The sequence below is a fragment of the Thunnus albacares genome, chromosome 9, assembly GCF_914725855.1.
Source record: "Thunnus albacares chromosome 9, fThuAlb1.1, whole genome shotgun sequence".
Taxonomy (NCBI): domain Eukaryota; kingdom Metazoa; phylum Chordata; class Actinopteri; order Scombriformes; family Scombridae; genus Thunnus; species Thunnus albacares.
The window spans coordinates 1,167,463-1,191,820 of record NC_058114.1 but is presented as its reverse complement, the minus strand read 5'-3'; the positions used below and the strand labels follow the sequence as shown (position 1 = coordinate 1,191,820).

At 37.7% G+C, this 24,358-nt stretch overlaps 2 protein-coding genes across 6 annotated transcripts; one reads left to right on the top strand and one right to left on the bottom strand.

Moving 5' to 3' along the window:
- Window positions 1-610: 610 nt before the first annotated feature.
- Window positions 611-11,002, bottom strand: zgc:113223 (uncharacterized protein LOC541424 homolog). The gene is made up of 8 exons (XM_044362243.1): window positions 9,897-11,002; window positions 6,295-6,352; window positions 4,654-4,778; window positions 3,782-3,856; window positions 3,565-3,660; window positions 3,345-3,473; window positions 1,436-1,597; window positions 611-1,111 (listed from the first exon to the last, which is right to left on the bottom strand). The coding sequence occupies exons 1-8, from the start codon at window positions 9,951-9,953 to the stop codon at window positions 968-970; spliced, it is 846 nt and encodes a 281-aa protein (XP_044218178.1). The 5' UTR covers window positions 9,954-11,002; the 3' UTR covers window positions 611-967.
- Window positions 4,856-22,792, top strand: reep6 (receptor accessory protein 6). 5 transcript variants are annotated; one of them, XM_044362248.1, is made up of 10 exons: window positions 4,856-6,785; window positions 7,510-7,645; window positions 11,715-11,895; window positions 16,514-16,607; window positions 17,268-17,406; window positions 17,540-17,708; window positions 17,814-17,956; window positions 18,563-18,585; window positions 20,130-20,158; window positions 21,117-22,792. In XM_044362248.1, exons 3-8 carry the CDS (start codon window positions 11,763-11,765, stop codon window positions 18,575-18,577), a joined length of 693 nt encoding a protein of 230 aa, XP_044218183.1. In that variant the 5' UTR covers window positions 4,856-6,785; window positions 7,510-7,645; window positions 11,715-11,762; the 3' UTR covers window positions 18,578-18,585; window positions 20,130-20,158; window positions 21,117-22,792. The 5 variants fall into 5 exon arrangements, with proteins under 5 accessions (XP_044218183.1, XP_044218182.1, XP_044218181.1 ...); XM_044362247.1 differs by lacking the exon at window positions 18,563-18,585 and having other exon boundaries at window positions 7,510-7,576; window positions 21,117-22,789; XM_044362246.1 differs by lacking the exon at window positions 18,563-18,585 and having other exon boundaries at window positions 21,117-22,789.
- The last annotated feature ends 1,566 nt before the right edge of the window (window positions 22,793-24,358 follow it).

The window sequence follows — 24,358 nt, the reverse complement described above, 5'->3', positions numbered from 1 at the left end:
TCGTTATATCAGCAAGCAGATGTGCAGGAAAAGACATGTCTTTGTTTGTAGATGATTGTTGGTTGTTCAGTCTGTGGCTCTGGTTTGTGTAGTAAAATGCTGTCTGGATATTCGCATTTTCAATTTGCACACAAAGAAAAAATAAAAACTCAATACTACAAAAACATTTTTATGCCTGTCTGAGGTGTAAAAGTAGTTACATGAATCATGTGACTGAAAACATCAGATCTGTGTGGAGCGATGATGAGGAGACTGTAACCTTCCTCAAATCAATACATGAAACTAACAGAAATGTTTATTGCATCATGTTTTCCATCGTTTGAGCTTTGACTGCTGGCTTTTAATGACGTCATCTCATTGCGTCCTCTTCTTCTGCAACAGTTTAACGGCACCTGTTTATCTGCTAATATTCACACAACAGTAGTGATTAAAGTGGTTAAAATTTGGGCTACATCTGGTTGGAAATTTGACTTATGATAAAACGCTGACATTACTGCTTTTTGCCAATATGGTTATAAAAAGATGTTCTCCATCAATAAAAATATAACAACTAAAAGCATTCTGACTTGACTGTCATGAAAACAAAATATATAAAATAGCAGACAGTAAACATAACATTTAATTTCAGTTGGACTTTACTGAGCTGCTACTGTCTTTTGTGTCATTTTATACAAGATGCAGTCTGATTTTAAACTTTGGGATCTCCACTATCATTAAAAATTAAGTTCTGGATATTTGAACAATGTTTGGCTGCATAACATGAGGTAGTTCAACTGCATCCTGGAGCAAGACATTAAACCGGTTACACGACTTAAATATCAAAACTATAAATTCACAGTGTAAACAGAGCGAGGCTTGCTCCATTTTATCAACATTCAGCTCTTTTTCACTGGCACGAAGTCAACGGATATCCCTAATTAGAGACTTTTCCATGATCAGCTTCAGATCTTTCAGAAGCATTCTCATTTTATTCGTCGTCGAAGTCAGCAAAAGCAGGATACCAGTAGCTGTCTTTCCTCTCCGACTTGCTTCTAGACACATTTTCTTTCTTTTGTTGTTGGACTTTCTTAATCCAGGAGATCTGAGCGGCAGCCAGGCAGATCATGCAGATCTGTCGGAGAAAACAGACAGATTAGAAACTGATGCTGGTGTTTTTCCTCCTGTCATTGATTTGGTTTTATTCTGTCATAAATGAACAAATATTCACCAAAAAACAAAAAGACAGATTAAATTCAACCTGAAAGATGGACATGCAGAAACACAAACGAAACAAGAGAAAAATAAACAGCATATAAAAGAAAAATATTCTGCAGAAATTTGACACACAAGACAGGAAAAAAGACATTAAAATAACTTTTTAGTTGTAGTAAAAACAATAAAAGACAAAGAGAAAACAAGACAAATGAGATGAAAGCTGAATGTGAGCTGCTGTTACCTCCAGCAGCAGCAGGCCGGCAGTCAGACCGGCCACCAGCAGCAGGTTGTTTTTGGCCCATGAGACAATTTTCTCCAGGCAGCCGACAGTGAAGACGTCATGACCAGCCGAACTGTCCTTCAGCTGCTGCATCCCATAACCACACATGGTGTTCAGTACCGTCTGCAGTACAAACACATATGAACATATACCCAAGAGGTGTTTAAGGAAAGATCCTTTGAGTCTTTCCCCACCTGTCCAGTCCATCTCCTCGGAACAGTTTTCATAAAAATCCCCAAAAATAATGAAACCTTCTCTCCAGTTTTATCATGTAAATATGGATATCTCAACAATTTCAATTACATTTTTAAGAACTATTACTGTACTAATCTGTGACCTTTTCTCTAGTGCCACAAGCAGGTACTAGAGGAATGGTAATAAATAATAGGCAGATTTCCTAAAAACAACACAACTCTGAGAGTTTTTTCAAAGTCACGAAGCAACAGAAACACCAGGATTTAACTTCCTGTTTTGTGCAAATATCTCAAATATGTGTGGACGTACATGTGGACGTACTTTTACTTAAATCCAATTAAAGTTATATTATCTTTCTTCTTAACTTAAACTTAAAAAGTCCTTTAAAAAGATTTCTATTCTTTTAATTTGTCATTTATTTTTTTTTATGTTTTAACGCCTCACCTTTGTGTATGAAACGTGTTGTGATTTGGAACTATATAAATAAAATGGACTTGACTCGACTTGAGTTTATCCAGAATTGTTTTCTTCATATCAATCAACAAATCTATCAATTATTTAGTTTTAATTAAAAGAATTGTCATAAATGCCCAGCAGACACCTGAGCCCAAGTGTGATTTTAAGATTTCTTACTATCTCTGATCAGTTGCCAAAAGTGCAATAAATCATTTCATAATGATACAAGCAAAGGAAAACTGTAATCTGCAATCACAGTTTTTGTTTCACTCATTGTACCTCATCTCCTGTAGTGCCAGAAGTGAGAAGTAGTTTGTTCATATGAACATCGCAGCCTCTGGGGGGCACTAACAGCACCACATATAAAGGAGCATGGAGTTAATATCTGTACGTATGCAGACGATACCCAGTTGTTGTTTTTGTATCACTCTGTGAAAACAGCACCACTAATGAAGTAGATCAATGTATTTATTAATTTTTAAATTGTTGAAATTATAACCAACAACTAAACCAAGACCGATGTTGTTACATTTCTGGAGTAAAACCAGTTTAACTGATACTCCCAGTACCTGACACAGCATGTCAGCCATCAAGCAACAACCCCGATGCCAACTGTGTTCCTTATTTGAGTTTTGAATACCACATTGAAAATAGTGATATAATTGTCAGAATTAGTTGTCAGAGGTAGAGGTGTTGCAATGGTTAGTCGATTATTCGATTAGTCGATCGACAGAAAATTCATCACCAACTATGGTGATAATCAATAAATTTCTTTTAGTCATTTTTTATGAAAGAGATGTCAAAATTCTCTGGTTCCAGCCTCTCAAATGAATATAATACCAAATTAATATTTTCTGGTTTCCTTAGTCCTCTATGAGAGTAAACTGAATATCTTTGGGTTGTGAACCAAACAAGACATTAGAGGACGCCATCTTTGGGAAACACTGATCAACATGTTTCACCATTTTTTTTTCACCAGGATTTAACCGAGAAAAAGACTAACTGATTAATCAAGCAAATAATCGTTAGTTACAGCTCTATGTGGGAGCAAGAATTATAACTTTGACTCGAATTACAACTTCACAACAATCACATGAAACCTCAAAACCTAAATTAGGAATTTTTGGTTCCAGGAACTGACCCGAACCCAAACTCCTGGTGTCTAAACGTTGCCCTCTGTAACCTGTTGTAGACTCCTGTTACAGATTGTGGTTCTGACCTGGTTCTGTAGGTGAACGCAGCAGGAGAAGGGAACTCCGCAGGCCTCCAGACTGGGGTTGGTGTCCGAACACTCAAAGTAGACGTTATGGGACCAGTCCTTATAGCTCTCAACTCCGCAGCACTGGAACTACAAACACAACAACAGCAGAGTCACTAAAATAGTTCACTACTAACAGACTGAAGTGTAAAACATGGACTCCGAATCAATTCTTCTTCACCTTCTTCTGGATGAAGTCAATAGCGTTCTCCAAGTCCTGGTCCTCCCTGTAGCGGATGATGGCCTTCATCATCAGCCTCTCCGTCCTCTCCATCACCTGAATAGTGACAACAGCAGTGCAGTGTTCATTTCAGCCATAATATTAAAGTATTGGAAAGAACAAACATTATGATGAGTAAATGAGTATTTTCTGTAGCATCAGAGCAGTGTGATGTCACCATGTCAGTGAAGAGATATCCTACAACTCCAGCTGCGATCTGCAGGAGGAGGACGACTGCCAGGATCCCCAGAAACTGCAGAAACAAACAGCTGGTTAACACAAAACAGGGATTTTAAAAGTCTGACTGTACTTTTATCCAGACGTCAACTTTCTCCACCTCATTCAACCGGAAAAACTTTTTTGCAGTTTTTAACTCTTTTCAAATTTCCAGTGTTTCCACTCATGTTTTTGTGCAAATTTGAAAAAGTGCATAAAAAGGGTTGATGGAAACACAACTACTGATGTCATAAAAATACTGATAGTGCAACGTGAAAATGGATTTTGTCATTATCATTTTTATGATTATTATTTTTATTGTTATTATTTTTTGTTTCTTGTCTGACTTTGATTTAGGGGATAATCAAGCTCTCAGTTTTAGAACTACAGTTCCCATAATGCTTTGGAGGATCTAAATAGGAAGTATAACCATGGATTGAGTGGGTAACTTATCTAACTTATCTATTATCAGTTATACATTATCAGGATATACAGACAACTATCACTGGATTACTTTGATACTGAAGAAAACTTTAAAATGTGACGATTCTCAGGCAGGTTCTGAAACATCTTTTTTATATGATTTCTAAGCAGATGAATGGACGTTTTTTCACGATGCACATATGATGATATCTTTGGTAAATGTCACACTGAACTTAAAATATTTGACTGAGTGAGAAGAGTAGGACCTCAGCAACACGAATATGCAGAGCAACCTGTGCTCAGAAATGATTTTAATATTAATATGAATGAATACTACATCGATCAAACTGCACCATAATAGACTGAATCTGACAGATTTTAATAGATATAAGCTGATCAGTGATGTCATACCGTCTTCAGCAGGCAGGTGGTGTTACGCAACGCCCCGCAGCATCCGAGGAAGGTGATCAGAAACATCACAGAGCCGACAACGATCAGCAGCAGAGCCGGATCTACTGTCAGGGTGTCGACCACATCTGCACACACACACACACACACACACACATGCACATGTGCGCACACACACACACACACACACACACACACACACACACACACACACACACACACACAGTTAAAGTCATCATAAATGACAAGGAATTGTTGAAACATGTCTGATAAACTTCAGGTATTCATCTTTGACTGTCAGGAATGTTATCAGAGCATTGTTTATGTTAACACGCGCACACACACACACACACACACACACACACACACACACACACACACACAAGTTTGCGCAGCTATCCTTGTTAGGACACTGCATTGACTCCATTCATTTTGTACAGCCAAACCCTAACCCTAATCATAACCAATTCATGCCTAACCCTAACCTTAACCAGGACCTCAGAAATGACATTTTGCCACACTAGGACCAGGCTTTGATCCCCATGAGGACTAATGGTCCCAATAAGGATAGAAAAACATGTACACACACACACACACACACACACACACACACACACACACACACACACATTTATAGCCCTGTATGCAATGTAGTCAGTGTCTTGTAAAGCCAAAATGAAAAAAATATTCCTTTTCCTTTCCTCTGCAGGAACTTAACTTAGCGTAACATACAGGAACATTTTGTAATGTAGCATAGCATACAGTAATTCACCATAACATTTTATAATGTCACATATCTTACCGTAACTAACCATAACATACGATAACATTTTGCAATGTCACATAGCATACTGTAACTTATGGTAACTTATGTTAACGTAACATACAGTAATTTATATGCATAAATTTATATGTATAACATACCATACTGTAATTTGGCACAACATACCATAATCTCACGTACAATAACCGTCATTTACAGTACATACTTCCCATATAACCTGCCCTAATGTGACGTAGTACAACACCTGAAGAATAGAGTAATTTACTGTAAAATATCAAAACTTAATTTAGCGTATTGTAATTTACTGTAACATTTCATAATCTAATGTACTACAGTGTCATTTACAGCAATGCAGTATAGCTTTACAAAAATCAACGTAAGACAATGTAATCTAATGTGGCATACATAATGTACCATAATGTAAAGAAGCATACCATAATTTCCCCAAAAATACCATAATCTACCCTGCTCTAATGTATCACACAGTAATTTATCACAACATACTGTACCATAACACAGCATACTGTTATTTACCGTAACGCACCGTAACATAACATAGAAGACATATTGTAACGTAACGTAATGTAACATAGTGTTACTAAACACAAATTCCTGGTATTTTCAGTGCTGTTGATTGTGATTGGACCAGCAGATGTGACATGAGTTGCATGTGTTGGGAAGTTTGGTTGTTTTGATATATTCCAGGTCTGGACGTCTAAAGATGTCAAACTTTCGAGTTTTTCAGGTTTTAGATGTTGTACACCTTTAAACAGGGAGCTGTTAAAATTTAGCTTACATGCTGTTGGGTTCCTGCAGTGTAAAAAGTGCTGTTACACAGAGTTCGTTATTTTTCACCTCACCTCTCTCCTTGGCGATCTTGGCGTAGACGCCGACCGCTGTGAGGACGGCGCTCACAACCTGCAGAGTCACAGAGAAACAGATGATGTTTTATTAAGAGAACCTGACCCTCCTAAAGTACAGATGGCATCCATATCTAATAAGTTATTTCTATTTTTCATCTAGTTTACATTTAGAATTTCTATTTGGTGTCTTTTTTTTATTATTTATTGTTCTGTGAGTGCATCAGGGCCTTTTTGGATACAGATTTAATGATAATGATGATATTTCAGATGTCTCTGGTTCTGGAAGCAAAAGTCCCGTTCATGTTTCTCATAGACAACGTTGTGATTCTCAGTTCTCTCTTCAACAGGATCAACATGAAACTGGTTGAATCATCAGAACAAAACATGAACATCTGTGTTGGATAATATCTGGTACTTTAGTAAAAAGTCGAAACTTCAAAACTGTGAACATGAAGATTTCAGAGTTGAGGTTAACTACGACTCCCAAGGTAAATTTCAATTGCAAGACACAGCCAACCACAGAGCTTAAAATGTATGCCACTAACGGCGGGCAGAAGTTAAAGATTACGATGTTGAGAAAACTGATTTTACAATCTGCAGATTAAAAATCAATTACGCTCTGATTTGTACCCGTGGCTTCTTCTCCATAGCAACAGCAGCTGAGGCTCATGGGTATTGTAGTATTCTCAAGAACAAAACATGATTTGTCAGAAAGGAAGTGTGAATAATGTAAACTGGTGTCAGAATATAAACCTGTAGCATCGTCACATCATCAGGAGAGTTTCTGTGTTCAGTAACATCGAGAAGTTCAATTAAAGAAATAATTTAAATGTAAAAACAGAAAGAGGAAAAACCAGCGGCGTCCCACTTCACATCTCTACTGTGTGACGTCCAGCCTGTTCAACACACCTGTGTGTCATCAGTAATGAATACACAAACTCTTGTTTTTACATATTTAAGCACTGATCCTGCTCTATCTTTTCATGACCTGAGTTATGTAGTAGTGCTTAGTGTGCAGCCACTACCACAAACACTTGTGATTTATCTTTTCTGATAACAGATATCACATGCCATCATTTTTTAAAAAGCTGTTTAATCTTAATTCTTTCCTTAAAGTCAACACTGATATTTTGGGGGAATCCTCTTCTTCTCTGTCTAATTTCTGTAACATGTAAATCAGCTGAAAGGTGGATATTTTATCTTTTAACACAGACTGCTTCCAGTCCTCTGAACCGGACACACTGAGATGAAACTGATAACCTTCTTCTTCTGTCTCTGGGTAAGCGGGTGTTCAGACTGACATCAGTACCATGCGTGCGTCGGTGTGGACGAGTTTCTGCAGGTACAGGTGAGAAGATTAAATACTTGATCTTGACAGTTTCACTCTTGACCTTTAAATCACTGTTTGACAACAAGCCAGAAAGTAGAGCTTGAGCTGAGCTTTGTTTTTCACACTTATTCACAAGAACACTGAATATGTACTCTCAAAATCTAGTTAATAACTAAGATTCTTACTGTTTCATACTGTTTCACTGACAAAGATCCATTTGGTAACAAGTAAATATTCATTTGTAATTGAAGTTTACAGACTGTAAGAAGTCAACTGTTTCTAATTAGTTAGAAAGTAATTAAACCATCACTTTACCGAACCTTCTCCAGGAAGAGTTCTTTTCCTCTAGCGCCACCATGAGGTTTACATTTGTGGTTCAGAGCAGGACTGCAACTAATGATTCATTTCATTATAGATTAATCTGCAGATTATATTCTCGATTAATCAACTAATCGTTTTTGTCTATAAAATGTCCGAAAATAGTGAAAAATGCCTGTTATGATTTCTAAGGTCCCACAGTGACGTTTTTTAGATCTCTTGTTTTGTCTAAACTCCAAAGAAATTCAGTTTAATATCATGTATGACACAGAAAAGCTTCAAATCTTCACATGTAAGAAGCTGCAGCCAATATTTGGAATGACTGAAATGATTTTCGATTATCAAAATAGTTGCAGATTAATTTTCTGTTGATTAACAAATCGTTACAGTTCTAGTTCAGAGTGAAATATCTCAGATGGATTGCTAACAGATATCCATGTTCTTTGGAGGATACTTCTCCCTTAGTGCCAGCAGCAGGTTGACTTTTTAGTTCTTTATTGAAATATCTCAACAGCTATTAGATGGATTGATGTGAAATTAGTTTCACATATTCATGTTCCCCTCAGGATGAATTATGATAACTTTGATCCTCTGACTTTGAATCTATAATGTCATCATTAATGATAAAAAAGTAAAAAGTAAAGTTTGTTGAGAATCTGAGAATTCTCTGTCAGTTTGTCTCTTGTGCACATTTTAAAATGATGAGAAATTAAACTGACTCTAACTAATGTCTTATGACTAATTTGTGACTCAGAGCATCACATAGTTTCATTTTCCTGTTCTTATAAACCAGTTAGTGCAAGTGTGGTGTTGAGATCATGTGTGGTAAAAAGATGTGCAAAAGTGGCGGGAAGAACATTTACTCAAGTACAGTTTGAGGTACTTGTACTTTACTTGAGTATTTCCATGTGATGCTACTTTCTACATTTCAGAGGGAAATATTGTACTTTCTACTCCACTACATTTATTTGACAGCTTTAGTTACTTTTCAGATGAAGATTTGACACAATGGATAATATAACAAGCTTTTAAAATACAACACATTGTTAAAGATGAAACCAGTGGTTTCCAACCTTTTTGGCTTTTGACGTCTTACAAAAAGCAGTGTGTAGTCGGGGTCACATTTCACATGTCTATGAGTTGTTAACAGCTCCACCAAATAGTGATTTTTTCCCTCTAAACTTCTCACATGCTTTCATTTCAATAAATGTTCAAATGATCCAATATTTCAGCAAAAATCAGAGATGAGAGAAAAAGTCCAAAAACTGAAAACAGATTTGTGTATCAGAACTTTGTTTTTTCTTCTTTCCTCTCCCATTAATCATCTCACCACCCCTCAGATTTATCTGCTGACCCTTTGGAGGGGCCCGACCCCTAGGTTGGGAACCACCGGACTAAACTAGCTAACTGTATATAAAGTAGTGTAAACTAGCTCCACCTCCAGCAGCTACAACAGTAACATGCTGCTCTAACACTGATGCTTCACTATTAATAATCTAATGATGTCATATATAATAATATATCAGTCAGAGGGACCAAACCACTACTTTTACTGCAATACTTTAACTACATCAAGCTCATAATACTTATGTACTTTTACTGCAATACTTTAACTACATCAAGCTCATAATACTTATGTACTTTTACTGCAATACTTTAACTACATCAAGCTCATAATACTTATGTACTTTTACTGCAATACTTTAACTACATCAAGCTCATAATACTTATGTACTTTTACCGCAATAGGATTTTTTTCATGCAGGACTTTTACTTGTAATGGAGTATTTTTACATTGCCTTATTGGTACTTTTACTGCAGTAAAGGATCTGAGTACTTCTTCCACCTCTGTTGTGCAACAAGTTTAAGAGTTTGTATCTCTGAAAGCAAGCTCACTACTGAACCTGTGAAATGACAAATTTCATCCTCACACTGAAACAGATAAACTCACCCAAAAGATGTAGCAAAAGATGAACAAAGTGTACTTGATGCCTCGGTATCCTCTCATCTCCCCTCAGCAGAGCTCTGTTGTCAGACTGCAGTGAGAGTGTGTTGCAGGTTTGTTATTTGATGTCAGGACTGCAGGGAGGCGTGTGTCGGCCTGCAGGACGCATTCCTCCTCCGAGGCTCATTCCTATAGCCGTAGGATGTCGTCCTGTCATCACAGAGAGGCGAGGTGTGGCTCTGTCGCTGTCAGATCTCATCAAATCTGCAGGTTCAACAAGAAAAACACCAATTATACAGCACCCCCCACTGACTGCAGTGTTCATTACAGCCACAATATGAAAATGGATAGACACAACAACATACTGAGTAGGGATGTCAATGATTAATGGGTTATTGATTCATTTTAACAGCACATAATCCAGATCAAAGCAATAAAACAGATGTAACAGAAGAGGATAAAAACCAACAGGCTGATAAAATGGATAAAATGGAAAAGAAACAAACAAACGAAAGCAAAAAAAAAAAGTGTTCCACTAATAAATGCAACATGATTTAGCAAAAGATATAAGGACAATAGATGTCAGAAAATGTTCTGTAGTTTTGCTGCAGTACCTGGTTACACCACCGGGTGGTGCCTCTGACTGTGTAATGAGATAGTTGAAGGTACCTTTGCTGTAAAAAGAGCATCCAGGGAAGAAATAAGTCGCAGCGCGCCTCGCTCTGCTCACTATTGATGGACACTTCAACAGAAAGTTGTAAAAATTCCTGAGTTGTTGTCCAGCAGCTGTCTGAGGCTTATGCTAATGCTAGGGGCAGCTGTGGCTCAAGTAGAGTCACAAGGTTGGCGGTTCAATTCCCTGCTCCTCTTGTCCACATGTCCACCAACTTGGGCAAGACTCTGAACTCCATGTTGTTTCTTGTGATGGTCAGAACAGCCTGCTGCCATCATTGCAACCGGTCCTCCAAATGAAACTCCAGATATGTGGTTTGATTATGTCACTGCAGAACGACACATAGGAGCGTTTTCTAATCTGGCGCCCCTATCAGTAGTAATCGGCAGGACATCATCATCTGTCTGTGTTTTATAAAACTGTCACACATCACTGTTAAACAATAACAATGTTTTATGATGTGACAACGCTGTGGTTCAGGTCTGGTTAGGTTTAGGGAAAGATGATCACTTTGTTAAGGTTAGAGAAACATGTGGTGGGTTAAAGTTACTACATCCTTAAAGTTAGGCCACCTTTGTTGTCATGGCGACAATAATAACCACGTAGTTATGCTTTTTAAAGAGATGTCCCGATTCGCGATTGGAAACAAGAAATGAACAGTGCTCTCCTGTGGCAAAGTCCACTGTTGGGTTAAAGCCTCCATCCACCCTCCTCCTCTGAGTGAGAAAATCTGTCCACATGTATATACGTCATCTGAACTACATCACTGCTCCACCTCACAGTTACTACAACCACCAGATGGCAGCTGTCACTCAAACTAACTGACTATAGGTTGACTGATATTACAACCTGTTGTGTTGTTTTCCTTGGGAGGTCAGACTCCATTGTGTGATTGGGTCAGTGGCCATTTAGCATCTCATGCTAAGCTAGCATTAGAAGGTAGTTAATGCCGGCTGAGAAACAGCAGTACTGTAGCTGCTAATATTCAGGACCAGCAGGACCCCTCTTTCACTACTTCTTCCTCCTTTCTTTTCATTCTCCTTCTCTCTTTCCTCTTCCTCTTCCCCCCCCCCACCCTCTCCCGCCCCCTCATTAAAGCAGATTGTCTCTGTTGGGGGATTACACTCTGCTGTGTTTTCTCTCTCACACAGGTCATCTCTCTCTGTCTCGTCTGTTATTTGAGGACCTGATTGAGGACCATGGGCCTGCTGGACATCCTCTACTCCATCAAAGACCGAGCCGAAAAGTTTCTGAATGAGAAAAATGTGGTGACAGACGTTCTGGGGAAGTTGGAGGAAAAAACAGGGATCAAGAAGAAGATCATCGCAGTGGGTACGTGAGGTTTGTTGTTGTTGTTCTCTGTAATCGGATCCTGATAAACATGTTCTGGATGGTTCTGCTGTTGTTCCGTTAATGTTCAGTAGGTTTGTGTTTACCTGTTGCATGTCAATGGAAATCTGAAGAGGATTCAGTTAATCCTCCGCTAAACATGAAGCCAAATGGCAGCGACAGGGTTGCAGCTGTTGTCAGATTGTGAAGCCTGTAAACATGAACCTGAGAATGTTTTCTGGGTCACATTCATGTTGGAGTTCATTCTCTGTTTAAAGTTTGATTTTTATATAAACAATGGATCAAATAACTCTGTGTAACGTGAAGGGTGTTTGCAATGACAAACCCTGCTGCTCTACGGAGCTTTTTAGTCTTTTTTTAGCTGCTAGTTTTGCTTTTGAAGCACATTTCCTGTCTGGTTCAAACCCACTGTACTCTACCTGCTCGTCAGCAGACACACACAGTTAGTGACTAGCTGGTGAAGAAAGTGGAACATCGAGCAGCTAAAGAGCCAGATATGTTTCTCAGGAGTGGGGGAGACCAAACCAGAGCTAAAAGGAGAATAAATATTGGACTTACATTCAAACACGACCCATGTTGCTCTGCGTTAGCCACAACTATGTTATAAACTGATAATATGTCAGATGTTGACTTCAAAGCTTGTTTTAATGAAAACAAGTGGACAAATACATCATTTAAAGCACCTCTAACTAAATTGAAACTATAAAGGATCAAGAACAGAACCCTGAGGAACCCCACAAGTCTTTATTGACACTATGAGATGATCATGTTGCTCTATGTCTGCTGGATGTGAAAGTAGTTTGCTAACGTGTTAGCAACAACTACTTTATAAAACCTACGTAATTAATTATTAATGCAAGACTAAGATTTTAATTATATAAAACCATTTTTTTAATACTATTTACAGCTGGCATAATGTATTTATTCCCTCTCTATGTGGGAGTTTTCATGTTTACCATCTTTCCCACCGGGAATTTAAACTGCATACCACAGGAAAAGGTGCATGCATGTATTGTAAGTGATGTGGAAGGTGGAAGTTGAATTTAGTTTTACTTTTGTCAGGGGGCACTGATGTACATTTTTATTAATATAACGGAAATGTATCATGTTTAAGAAAAAAGGTTTTCTTGTTATAATGAGATACATTTTGTCATTATAACAAAAAAAGACCACCTTGTTATAATGAGATGATTATGTCAATGATTAGTACATTTTCTTGTTATAATTAGAACAAACACTAGTTATAATGACAGGAGTTGGAAATATTAGACTGTATCTGTATCTGATAAAACAGCAGTGCTTCTGCATGTGAACGTTTGAATGAATGGATCAAGTCTCACTTTTTTTTGTCCAAACACATAATAAACTCCTCTAACGCTCTTGTTATCAGCCTGCGGACGCTCTGGATATTGATTATTGACACTGAAGGATATTGTCACTCTGAGTCTCAATGTGTTTGTGTATTTGTTTCTTCTTGTCATACTTGAAATATATATAAAATATATATATTTCTTGTTTAAACTAGATATTTTATTATTATAATGAGAAATGTAAAAGCATATTTTTTTACTAAGCATGGCAGTTCTGTGCTGCCGTACTTTTTTCTTTCTCACCTTTAGTTTGGTTTATTAACGTGAGTTCCACTTACTTTGTTTTTCCAAAGCGTTCAACCACATCTTATGGTCCTCCTCAGCGGAGCTGCTCATGTGTCGTGGAGATTTTTGCATTTATCACATGAAGTATGGAACTTCGATCATGTGATACAGGTGTTATCACCATCACCTGATTGTTTCTTTCCGTAACAATCCATCAATGCACGTTTACTAAATAACAGCCAGATGTTTCTTTTTGTAGTTTTAATGTTTGGTTTTTTTTTTATCATATGAAGGTATTTAATTTAGCTTTTAAAGGACGGGTTCACAATTTTTCAAGTGTGTCTTAAACCAACAGTCAGGAGCCCAAATGAACATTAAAGCTGTGTTTCTTGCTGTAATCATTCCTCCTGTTCATACTGACCATTAGAAGATCCCTTCATAATGACCTTACAATGGAAGTGATGGAGGACAAAATCCACAGTCTGAAGCTAATATGAAGCTTCAGCGTCCAAATGAGTCAAATCAAGTAGATATCTTTCAACGTTACAGTCTTTTTAGTGCCAAAGTTCCTCTTTTTGTTACTATACTTCCACCTGCAGCTCAACAGGGAAACACTGTCCGAGGAAACACAAAGAGGGAATTTGATGCTAAAAAGACTGTAAATGTGTCAGATATCCACTTGATATGACTAACTCAGACTGATGAAGCTGAATAGAAGCTTCACACAGACTTTTAAATGACTGTGTGGACACACTGTGGATTTCGGCTGCTCATGATTTTGTGGGGACAGTGTGTCGCAGTGAGGTTGTAGTGACGGGCAGTTGAAGTTTTAAGGGGTCATTGTTGCATTGGAGCGCTCTGAATCAAACCCTTAATGTATGATAAACAATAACTATTGATAAGCTTCCAGCACTTATGTAGAATCAGTTGGTTACATGAGGATGTGCTTAGCTGAGCAGAAACAGCAGTCTATTCATACCACACTGATGGTCATACAGTGGATCAGTAGCACACACACACACACGCACAAACACACACACACACACACACACACACACACAGGGAGGCAGGACATGATGTCACTAGTGCCTGGTGCACAGTGTCCCCCACTCTCCGCACTCTCCTGCAATAAAGTTAAAGCAGATTATCCTCAGAGACAGACAGCAGAGCAGACCGGCCTCCATGTGTGAACCGCCTCATAAGCTGATCAGAGGTAGGACAGTTTTTACACCACTTCCTGTCTGTCTGCTGTGCTCAGTGAAACTGTCAGATACAGTTTTAATATCTGCAGAGTTAGCAGGAGAATCCTAACTGTCTTTAAATGTGAGGCAGCCATTTCTCACTTTGACCTGAGGCTGTTAGAACCATATCCATCCTAAGTAAACACTTCCACCTCCACTCAAAACATAGTTTTCTTATTGTTCTATTCTCTGTGCAGAATGATGTATGTGCAATTCATTTTCAAAGTTTCTCTGTGCTCACCCTAAAGGATGGTTTATAGTGTTTCCACTGTGTGTTAAACCAGCAGTCACGTGTCCATATGAGCAGTGAAAGAGGTTTTCCTTGCTGTAATCATTCCTCCTGTTCATACTGGATATTAAAAGATCCTTCAAATGTGCTTTCAATGGAAGTGTGTCCACACAGCCATTTATGGAAGTGTGTCCACACAGCCATTTAAAAGTTGATGTGAAGCTTATATTTATAACATTTAACATCCAGATTTGCTGTCACGATGACCCCCGCAGTGTGGAATATTTTACATCATCTTTTAACTTCTAACCCATTGAAGAAGTTGTATGCTGGACTTGGTGTTATCTTACAATATACAGTGAAGATTTCTGATGTGAAGTTCATTGAAGCTTGTAACTCTCCACCAGTTCCTTCTTTTTAACACAGATCTGTCTGGTGGTTTGTGTAACCCAGAACTCCAAACTGAACTTCATCTCTCTGACTAAATTCAATACTGTCTTCAGCAACTCTAGAGTGTAATTATGTCAGTTTAATAATACCTGCTTCTCCATCTCACAAGAAATAGATGCATTAACATCTAAAGATTCTAGTTGCCTTTTGATGTCCAGGATAAATGACAATTAATCAAGTCAATTTTATTTATATAGCACCTAATCACTACAGAAGTTATCTCAGGACACTTCTCACATAGAGCAGGTCTAGACCGAACTCTTTAATCGACAGAGACCCAACAATCCTCCATGAGGAGCAGCAAGGAAAAACTCCCCTTTAAAAGGAAGAAACCTCAAGCAGAACCGGACTCTAGGTGGACACCATCTGCCTTGACCGGTTGGGTTGAGAGAGAAAGAAGGAGGGAGACACAGAGATGCATAATAACAACATGCATGTGAAAGCACAAAACTCTGGGAAAGAAGCCAAGTTAGTAACATGCATTAATGGTACATGAATGCATACATATGGAGAGGAGGCGGAGGAGAGAGGACCTCAGTGCATCATGGGAAGTCCCCCAGCAGTCTAGGCCTATAGCAGCATAACTAAGGGCTGATCCAAGGCGAGCCTGGTCGGCCCTAACTATAAGCTTTATCAAAAAGGAAAGTTTTAAGCCTACTCTTAAACATAGAGAGGTTGTCTGCACCCTGGACTGAATCTGGAAGATGGTTCCACAGGAGAGGCGCCTGATAGCTGAAGGCTCTGCCTCCCATTCTACTTTTAAAGACTGTAGGAACTACCAGTAAGCTGCATACTGGGAGTGCAGTGTTCTAGTTGGGTAATAGGGTACCATGAGGTCTTTAAGGTATGATGGTGTCTGACCATTAAGAGCTTTGTAGGTGAGGAGAGGGATTTTAAAGCGAAGCTAAGATGGGAGAAATATGATCTCTTTTTCTAGTTTTTGTCAGCACATGTGTAGCTGCATTGTGGACCAGCTGGAGAACAGAAGGTGGAAGACCTCTGTTGTTGAAATAAACTGTGTTTTTAAATGTATCTGCATCAGTGTGGACATGAAGTCTGTCTCCTGTGTGTCCTCTGTCCTCCAGGTGCCGTCTCACTGACAGGACTCTACCTGGTGTATGGATATGGTGCCGCCCTCCTCTGCAACCTGATCGGTTTTGTCTACCCAGCGTATTATTCGTGAGTATTTCTTATTTTGATTCTGCTTCTTGGGTTTCTTTCATTCACAGAGACATGCACATCCAACACTGTGATGGACATGAAACTCAACATCAACAACAAACACTGAGATGAAAACATTCTGCTCCATTGAGGAAAAACTAAGCTGCAAGAGAGAAGTCAACTACAAGTCCAAGAGAGCATTGCTGTAAGAAACACCCAATCAGAGAGCTTCAGATTCAGTTCAACCTGGTTTCACAGCTTCATGAGTTTCCCTGATATCAAGACTCAACTACCAACCCTATCACCAGACAATGGGACGATTCTGCAAAACTGCAGATTATGATTAATGACAGTCCAATAACAATGTTTTTAAAATTCTTGCTTTCTACAATATCTGCTCATGGTAACTACAGTATGGTTAAAGATGGTGTTATAGTTATTAAAAAGGCGAATATTAACTACAGGTCTGTGACGAGACATGAACTCCAGTCCATCCACCACCTCAACCTCCACATAAGCAAATTTTAGAGTCAATGGAAAGGGGTCAGCATGGATTTATTTTGTCAGTTTAAAAGATCTCAAGCTGAGCGAAAGATTTGCGTGTATCCTGGGTCTTTCTGGACCGCCATCTGATCATAATCACAGTCTCTGACAAGTTGTTTCTACTCGTATCTGCAGAATCAAAGCCATCGAAAGCGCGAACAAAGAAGACGACACAAAATGGCTGACGTACTGGGTGGTGTACGGCGTCTTCAGCCTGGGCGAGTTCTTCTCAGACATTTTCCTCTACTGGTTCCCGTTCTACTACGCTTTTAAGGTGAGACAACACTTAAGAATCATTGCCAAATCATTGCAACCATGATATTAAAATTGCTCTACAAAACCAAAGGTGAGATTCAGCCATTTGGAACCAGGCTGTCAATCCATGTCCAGTGTCTCTGTGGTTGCAGTGTCTCTTCCTGTTGTGGTGCATGGCGCCAATGACGTGGAACGGCTCCCAGATCATCTACAACCGAGTGGTTCGTCCCATCTTCCTCCGCCATGAGGCCACAGTGGACAACATGGTCAGTGACCTCAGCGGGAAGGCCATGAGTGCCGCCGAGAACCTCACCAGAGAAGGTACAGACCAGTTCAACACCAGTACAGGGCACTTGTACACCAGTATCAAACATTTTTAGATATTAGATGACATAATTATTCTCTTCCTTCCTTCGTTATTTTCAGTCCTGTCCACTCTGATAAAAAATAAATCTCTGGTGAGTCCGATGCCGCCGGTCGCTCAGGCTGAACCTAAAAGTTTACCAAGTACATCAGGAGAAACATCAGCAGCTAAAGGAGCTCCATCCGTGCCAAGCGAAGACCGACCAGTACGTAAACCACAGCTGCTTTCCTCCAGCACATAACTCCCTGTGAAACCTTTAACTGTGGCTTATTATAAATATAACAAACGAGATGTTAATTAGTTAGCTTTAGAGGAGTTGATTTGGAATTTTCAGGCCCTAGCTGTTGTTTTGATGTTGCAATGCTAAGCTAGACTAACAACATCCTGACACCAGTTCAGTATCATCAGCTCTATCTACTCTTGACTGCGGACATTTCAACCCCTCTGTCGTCATAGAGACAAGACAGCGTAGATGTGCAGCACCTTACTGTGTTGAGGTCTGTTCTAAGCTGCAGTTCCCATATTTTGGGGTTCAGATTATTCTCATGACCTCTTTGACTTGTTATGCATTTGTCCCGCCTGAACTCCCTCATTCAGGTCTACATTCCCTCCCGTTCACAGCACTCTGCCAGTGAAAGACGCCTGGTACCACCACCACAATTATATTAAATATGATCACAATTACATTTGTATTTCTATTTAGTGTCCTGATGGGACGAAATGCTGGTTGATGAATATAAAAACTGTTTGAACAGTCAGATTAGAGATGAGGAATAAAGTGCTAACCCAGCCTTCCTGTTACCTGTTCCAGCCTTTCCTGGGTTAACCAGTATGGTAAGTTAACTGGTTGGTGTACAGTAGCATATGGTACACACAGTGAATGTGTTGTGAAGAGAATTAGCATGAACCTCAGTGACCCTAGTAGAATCTCCGTGCTGTAATGGTTTAAAGTTAAAGCAGCTTTCTTCTTCGTTGGTACTGGGCAGTTTGGCTGCAGCAGCAGGAGTCTCTGAAGACCTGAACACCCCCCCACCATACTTACCTGCTGCTCATATTACACCTGTTGACTCCCTGACTGATCTGCTGATTGGTTTTTAAAATATCACAAAGAGCAACATGTCTGTACTGTACAATACTGGCTCCAACATGGAGGAACACAGAAGACTTTTGATGTCATCCTGTCAGTTAACAGATAGTAGCCTGAAAAATAATAATACAATAACTAAATAAATAATAATAATTGTATAGGTGGGACACTTTTATTAATATATTTGGGGCTAGATTCAGCAAGAGGATTTTCAGTTATATGGAAGATTTACAATTACTAAATTTAAACAAATCAACCAGTGAACATAAGTTAAAAGCAATACATATTTTTATATGTATTTTCCTTTTACGTAGGCATTTACAGTGTCATAATTAAATATAAACCATATGGTAAAGGATTATTTACAATTAAATGTTTCATCGTGATATGAATTTTTCATGCCACATTAAATTAAAATTCTAGTGATGTTCTCATGTTTGGATCCAAACTAACAATGAACTGATCTACTAACAAGTATTGTGTGTGTATCTGATATATATTATTCCTCTGTGCTGTAGACCTCTGTCGCTGTCCAGAAACTATTAAAAACATGACATGTTCCTTCATCATGAAGAGTTTGGTCACGTTAGTTTGTTTAGAAACGGCTCCAAAGACTAATAACAGCATCATGTTTTCAGTCTCCGGAGAGTAGTTCTGTGTGAGACAGACGCCACTGAGCATGTGCAGTGACAAACTCTTCATAATGAAGGAGAATGTCACTCAGCAGCGGTGTGACTCACTGAATAGTTTCGGAGCTGAGCAGCATTTCATCTTGTCTGTCTGAAACTATAACGTTAGCTAAAACAACATTAGCTCAGAAGCTAAGTTGGAGACAGAGCTTTCAACAGGATCATTTGGGATCATATTAAATTATTACTGTAGAATAACTGCATAGCAGTAATCTTAAAGCACTTCTGATTAACTGACATTCTGAATGTAGTGATTGTTTTTGATTGTAGTCAATTAATTGTAAAATAATGTCGTTATTATCTCTAAATGTGAACTACAGTAAATTGTTCTGGTTTTCTAGAAACAGAGGAACTGTGAGGTTGACTTTCAAGTAAAATATTTATCAGTTGGAGGTTTAATTAATGCCTTACATATGATTTGTTTCATATAAATGCTTCTCAAATATTAAAGGTAGTTGTGCAAAACTGTAAAATCATGAAGAAAAGCACCAAACCTGCAGTTTTCTGTTTCTTGTGTGTAACAGCAGAGATGTTTTATTTAACGTGAAGGTGGTCTTTACTTTGTTTTTGATCTTTGGTTCTCTTGTATGTCTGCAAATCAGGATCATCATGAGCTCAGTGTAGACTGACGGTAAGTTGAACATGGTGACAATCACCGCTTTATGTATGGAAGCCCAGAGAGGATAATTAATATAATTATTTCACGATCACATAAAAACAAAGCTTGTCATGTCGAAAGTTTTGACTCTTTGTACACAGAGGACTTTTGTAAACATACTTTTTTAGTTTTGTAACATAACAAGCTTGTGTTTTTGAGATCACAAAATAATTATCTTGTGACCACAGAATATTTTGTAATCACAAGTAATAAAAATTTGTGAGGTTGAGATGATCACAAGAAACAAGCGTTTTATTACAAAGTCCACCTTAAAATGAAAAGTATTCATGAAGATATTGAATACTATCTAGTGTCTGCTGTTACTACAATTGGTACTTTTACAACTACTTGTACTAGTACTGCTGCTACTTTACTGCTAAAGATGTTTAATCTGACTAAATGTCTCAGGTTCAGTGTTTCTTGTAGTCAAGCTGTGCAACATATTAATCAGTTTTTTTTATTGCAGAATTCTGAATTTTCTCAAGATTCGAAATAAAGTCCCAATCTGTGATTCAAATATAAACAAAAATGTTGAAATTTAATAATTGATAATATGATTATTATTACATTATAACGATGTAATGCTTTGATCTATGGGTCCATAATAATCTCCTAGGGAGTTGTCAGTTTTGTAATTTGTATTATGTAAGTATGTACTAATTACAGGAAATATAGGCTTTACCTTGAAAGGTGCCGCATTCATTTATTATTGAAAACTGTATTAATACACATCAAACTGTGTCCTTGAACTCTGTCTAAATTTATTCCTGTAGATACATAAATTTCCAAATTTTTTCATGTTGCTGTGCACTGACTAAAAAACTGTCCAGGCAAGTGTGTCAATTGAACAATATCTCTATTTAACCCATAAAATAAAGCATTACTGACTGTTTCAATGGCGTTGTCCTGAACTTTTTTCTTGTTTTTTCAGTCCTGCAGATAGCAGCGGAGAGGAACAGAAGATTTTCCTCTTCATCCCGACAGACTCCAACACTCAGACAAGAAGAAAACCTGCTGTCAAAGAGACTTGTTTCATTTTTATATCAGATGTGTAACATGATTTAATGTAAAAATACTGCGGGCTGTTTACTCCAAAACTCAGACTGACTCTTCAAACAGCAAAGAAACAGAATCTGATTCTGAAAATGTTGTTTTAAATTTTATTTATTTATATTTATTATATATTTGGGGGTCAGGGGTATGTTTTTTTTTTTTTTTTAGATGCAAAGCACCTCATAAAACCAGCTTATAATAAATTCACAGACTCACTTGCTCACTTTTAGCAGGCTGCAGATTCTCCACTAGGGGGAGCTGTTCCATCAATGTCAGAGCAGTTTACACCTGCCTACCTGCGCCACCCAGAGGAAAGAGAAGTAACAGCAGCAATGTTTCAGACCTGCAGATGTAAACCTGTCAGGCGAAGAAATTTATAGCTGCTGCAATTTTAAGGTAGCGCCACCTGCAGCCGTGTTACAGATGCACTTTTTTTTTAATAGCTGCAGTTTTTTGTTTTTATTTTGTGTGTGTATTTTAGATTTGTATGGAGCCCGGGAGGGCATGGAGAAAAAAATAAGTAAATTGTGTTGTTGATTTAATAATTTGGAGTCTTGATTTATTTAATAACCTGTGCTCTTGATTTAATAACTCTCAACTTAACCTTCACTGTAGATATACTCTGAGCACAACACTGTTATCTCTGACATCCCTTATCATATCCAGTAGAATAGATGTTATCCAGTTCATAAAAACTCAGTTTCATTGTGGACATGGATGTAAATATTTGTGTGTGTGTGTGTGTGTATATATATATACACACACACATATATACATGTATATATATATATATATATATATATATATATATATATATATATATATATATATATATATATATATATATATATATATATATATACATACATATAATATGCCTTGGATCCAGCTTAGCTCAATAATTGATATTACAGGGGAAATATCTTCAGTATGGATTACTAAATCGAGACCACAAATTACAAAATTAGAGCTCATATTATCAAATTAAGAGCAAAAAAAATAGTATTTTTTTTCTCCGTGGCTCCTCTCAGCCTCTGTAGGTTTCTAGCAGGTGTTTCCAGTAATAAAATTGCAGCAGTTGGATATTATCAGCTGGTTTTGGGTGCTTTGCATCAGTGACACTGTGTGTCTTTGTTTTGGGTTTTTTTTTGATGATGTGTTTCTGAGTGTATTTTGTTTTGTTTATAAACATACGTGACTGTATGAAAATCAAATTATGATAGAAAATAAAAAGTACTAACCATTAAAAAACGAAATGTCTGGCTCATAAAACAAGATTAATTTATGAACATTGGTGTAAATTGCACTCTTTACACTGGCTATCACCATCTTGTGTTGCTAGTTGATGTAATTATGGGAATCTTTAGCATTATTAGTCAGCAGAGTAAACATGCTAAACTATAGACATAAACTATGATATATGACCATACATAGGAGATAATGGGATACAAATATGGATATATATCTTGATATATTATAATTTTTCAAGTAAATTCAAAACTATTCATGCTAATATGTAGCAGATTATTAGTTCTGTAGATATCTAATAATATTTATTTAGGCATACATGCATTTACATGTTGTTTAAATATATTGTGAATATATACCCATATATTCAACATAAAATGCTAGATTGTAAATGGTTTTAGTATTTTTATATCTTTAAGTTTTTATATTACTGAATATATGTATATTTGTATAATATAAAGTAAACAGGTATCTGTAAATATATATGTACATTGGACAAATGGCAGTTTTGCTATGTTTTGAAGTATATATCATATAAATGTACATATTAGAATCAGCTTTATTGGCCAAGTATGTTTATGCATACAAGGAAAGTGACTCCACTTACACATAATACACACAATAATCTTCAGGAAGATACACAAGAACAACAAGCCGAACAAAGATAATTAAACATATCACTGTTATGTACAAGCAAGTGGGTGAAGAGTAGATACGTACATACATGTAGAAACAACAAGTAGACAACAACATACCGTCTCTATATACAGGTGGAACTGTTTCTGTTCACTGTAAACAGGGTACAAAAAGTGCAAAGATGTGAAAGATAACATGCAGACAACACACAGTATGTAATTTATATGTTTTGAATACTGGTGTAAGACTTATACATACTGCCATATATGCTAATTCAAATATATGTCTGTATATCTTCAGTGTGGATGGTTTTATCTCTGTCCATCAGCAGGTCTGTGAACTGTAAAAACTGAACCAGCAGAGGGCGACAGAGAAGCTGCTAAGTGTATCTGACAGAAATGTATGAAAGCATGAACTGGCCTTAAGAGTGAGCACAAGATTTAGATTCAAGGACGGGTTCACAATTTTTCAAGTGTGTCTTAAACCAACAGTCAGGAGCCCAAATGAACAGTGAAACCTGTGTTTCTTGCTGTAATCATTCCTCCTGTTCATACTGACCATTAGAAGATCCCTTCATAATGACCTTACAATGGAAGTGATGGAGGACAAAATCCATAGTTAAAAGTTTATCTGAAGCTAATATGAAGCTTCAGCGTCCAGATGAGTCAAATCCAGTAGATATCTTTCAACGTTACAGTCTTTTTAGTGCCAAAGTCCCTCTTTTTGTTACTATTCTTCCACCTGCAGCTCAACAGGGAAACACTGTCCGAGGAAACACAAAGAGGGAATTTGATGCTAAAAAGACTGTAAAGGTGTCAGATCCACTTGATATGACTAACTCAGACTGCTGAAGCTCAATAGAAGCTTCACACAGACTTTTAAATGACAGACTGTGGATTTTGGCCTCCATCACTTCCATTGAAAGCACATTTGAAGGATCTTTTAATATCCAGTATGAACAGGAGGAATGATTACAGCGAGGAAAACCTCTTTCGCTGCTCATATGGACACCTGACTGCTCTTTTAAGACACAGTGGAAAAACTGTGAACCTGTCCTTTAACCGCGTGGTTATTATTGTGCATTACTTATAATACATTCATTAAAATTGAATAAAAACAGGAATGATTACATGATTCACTTTATTGTTGTTTATGCTATTAAGACATTTTGACTTGAAATGGGCATGTTGGTGGTTATATATTAAAATAAATTCTTTAAAGCAAAAAAACCCCGCA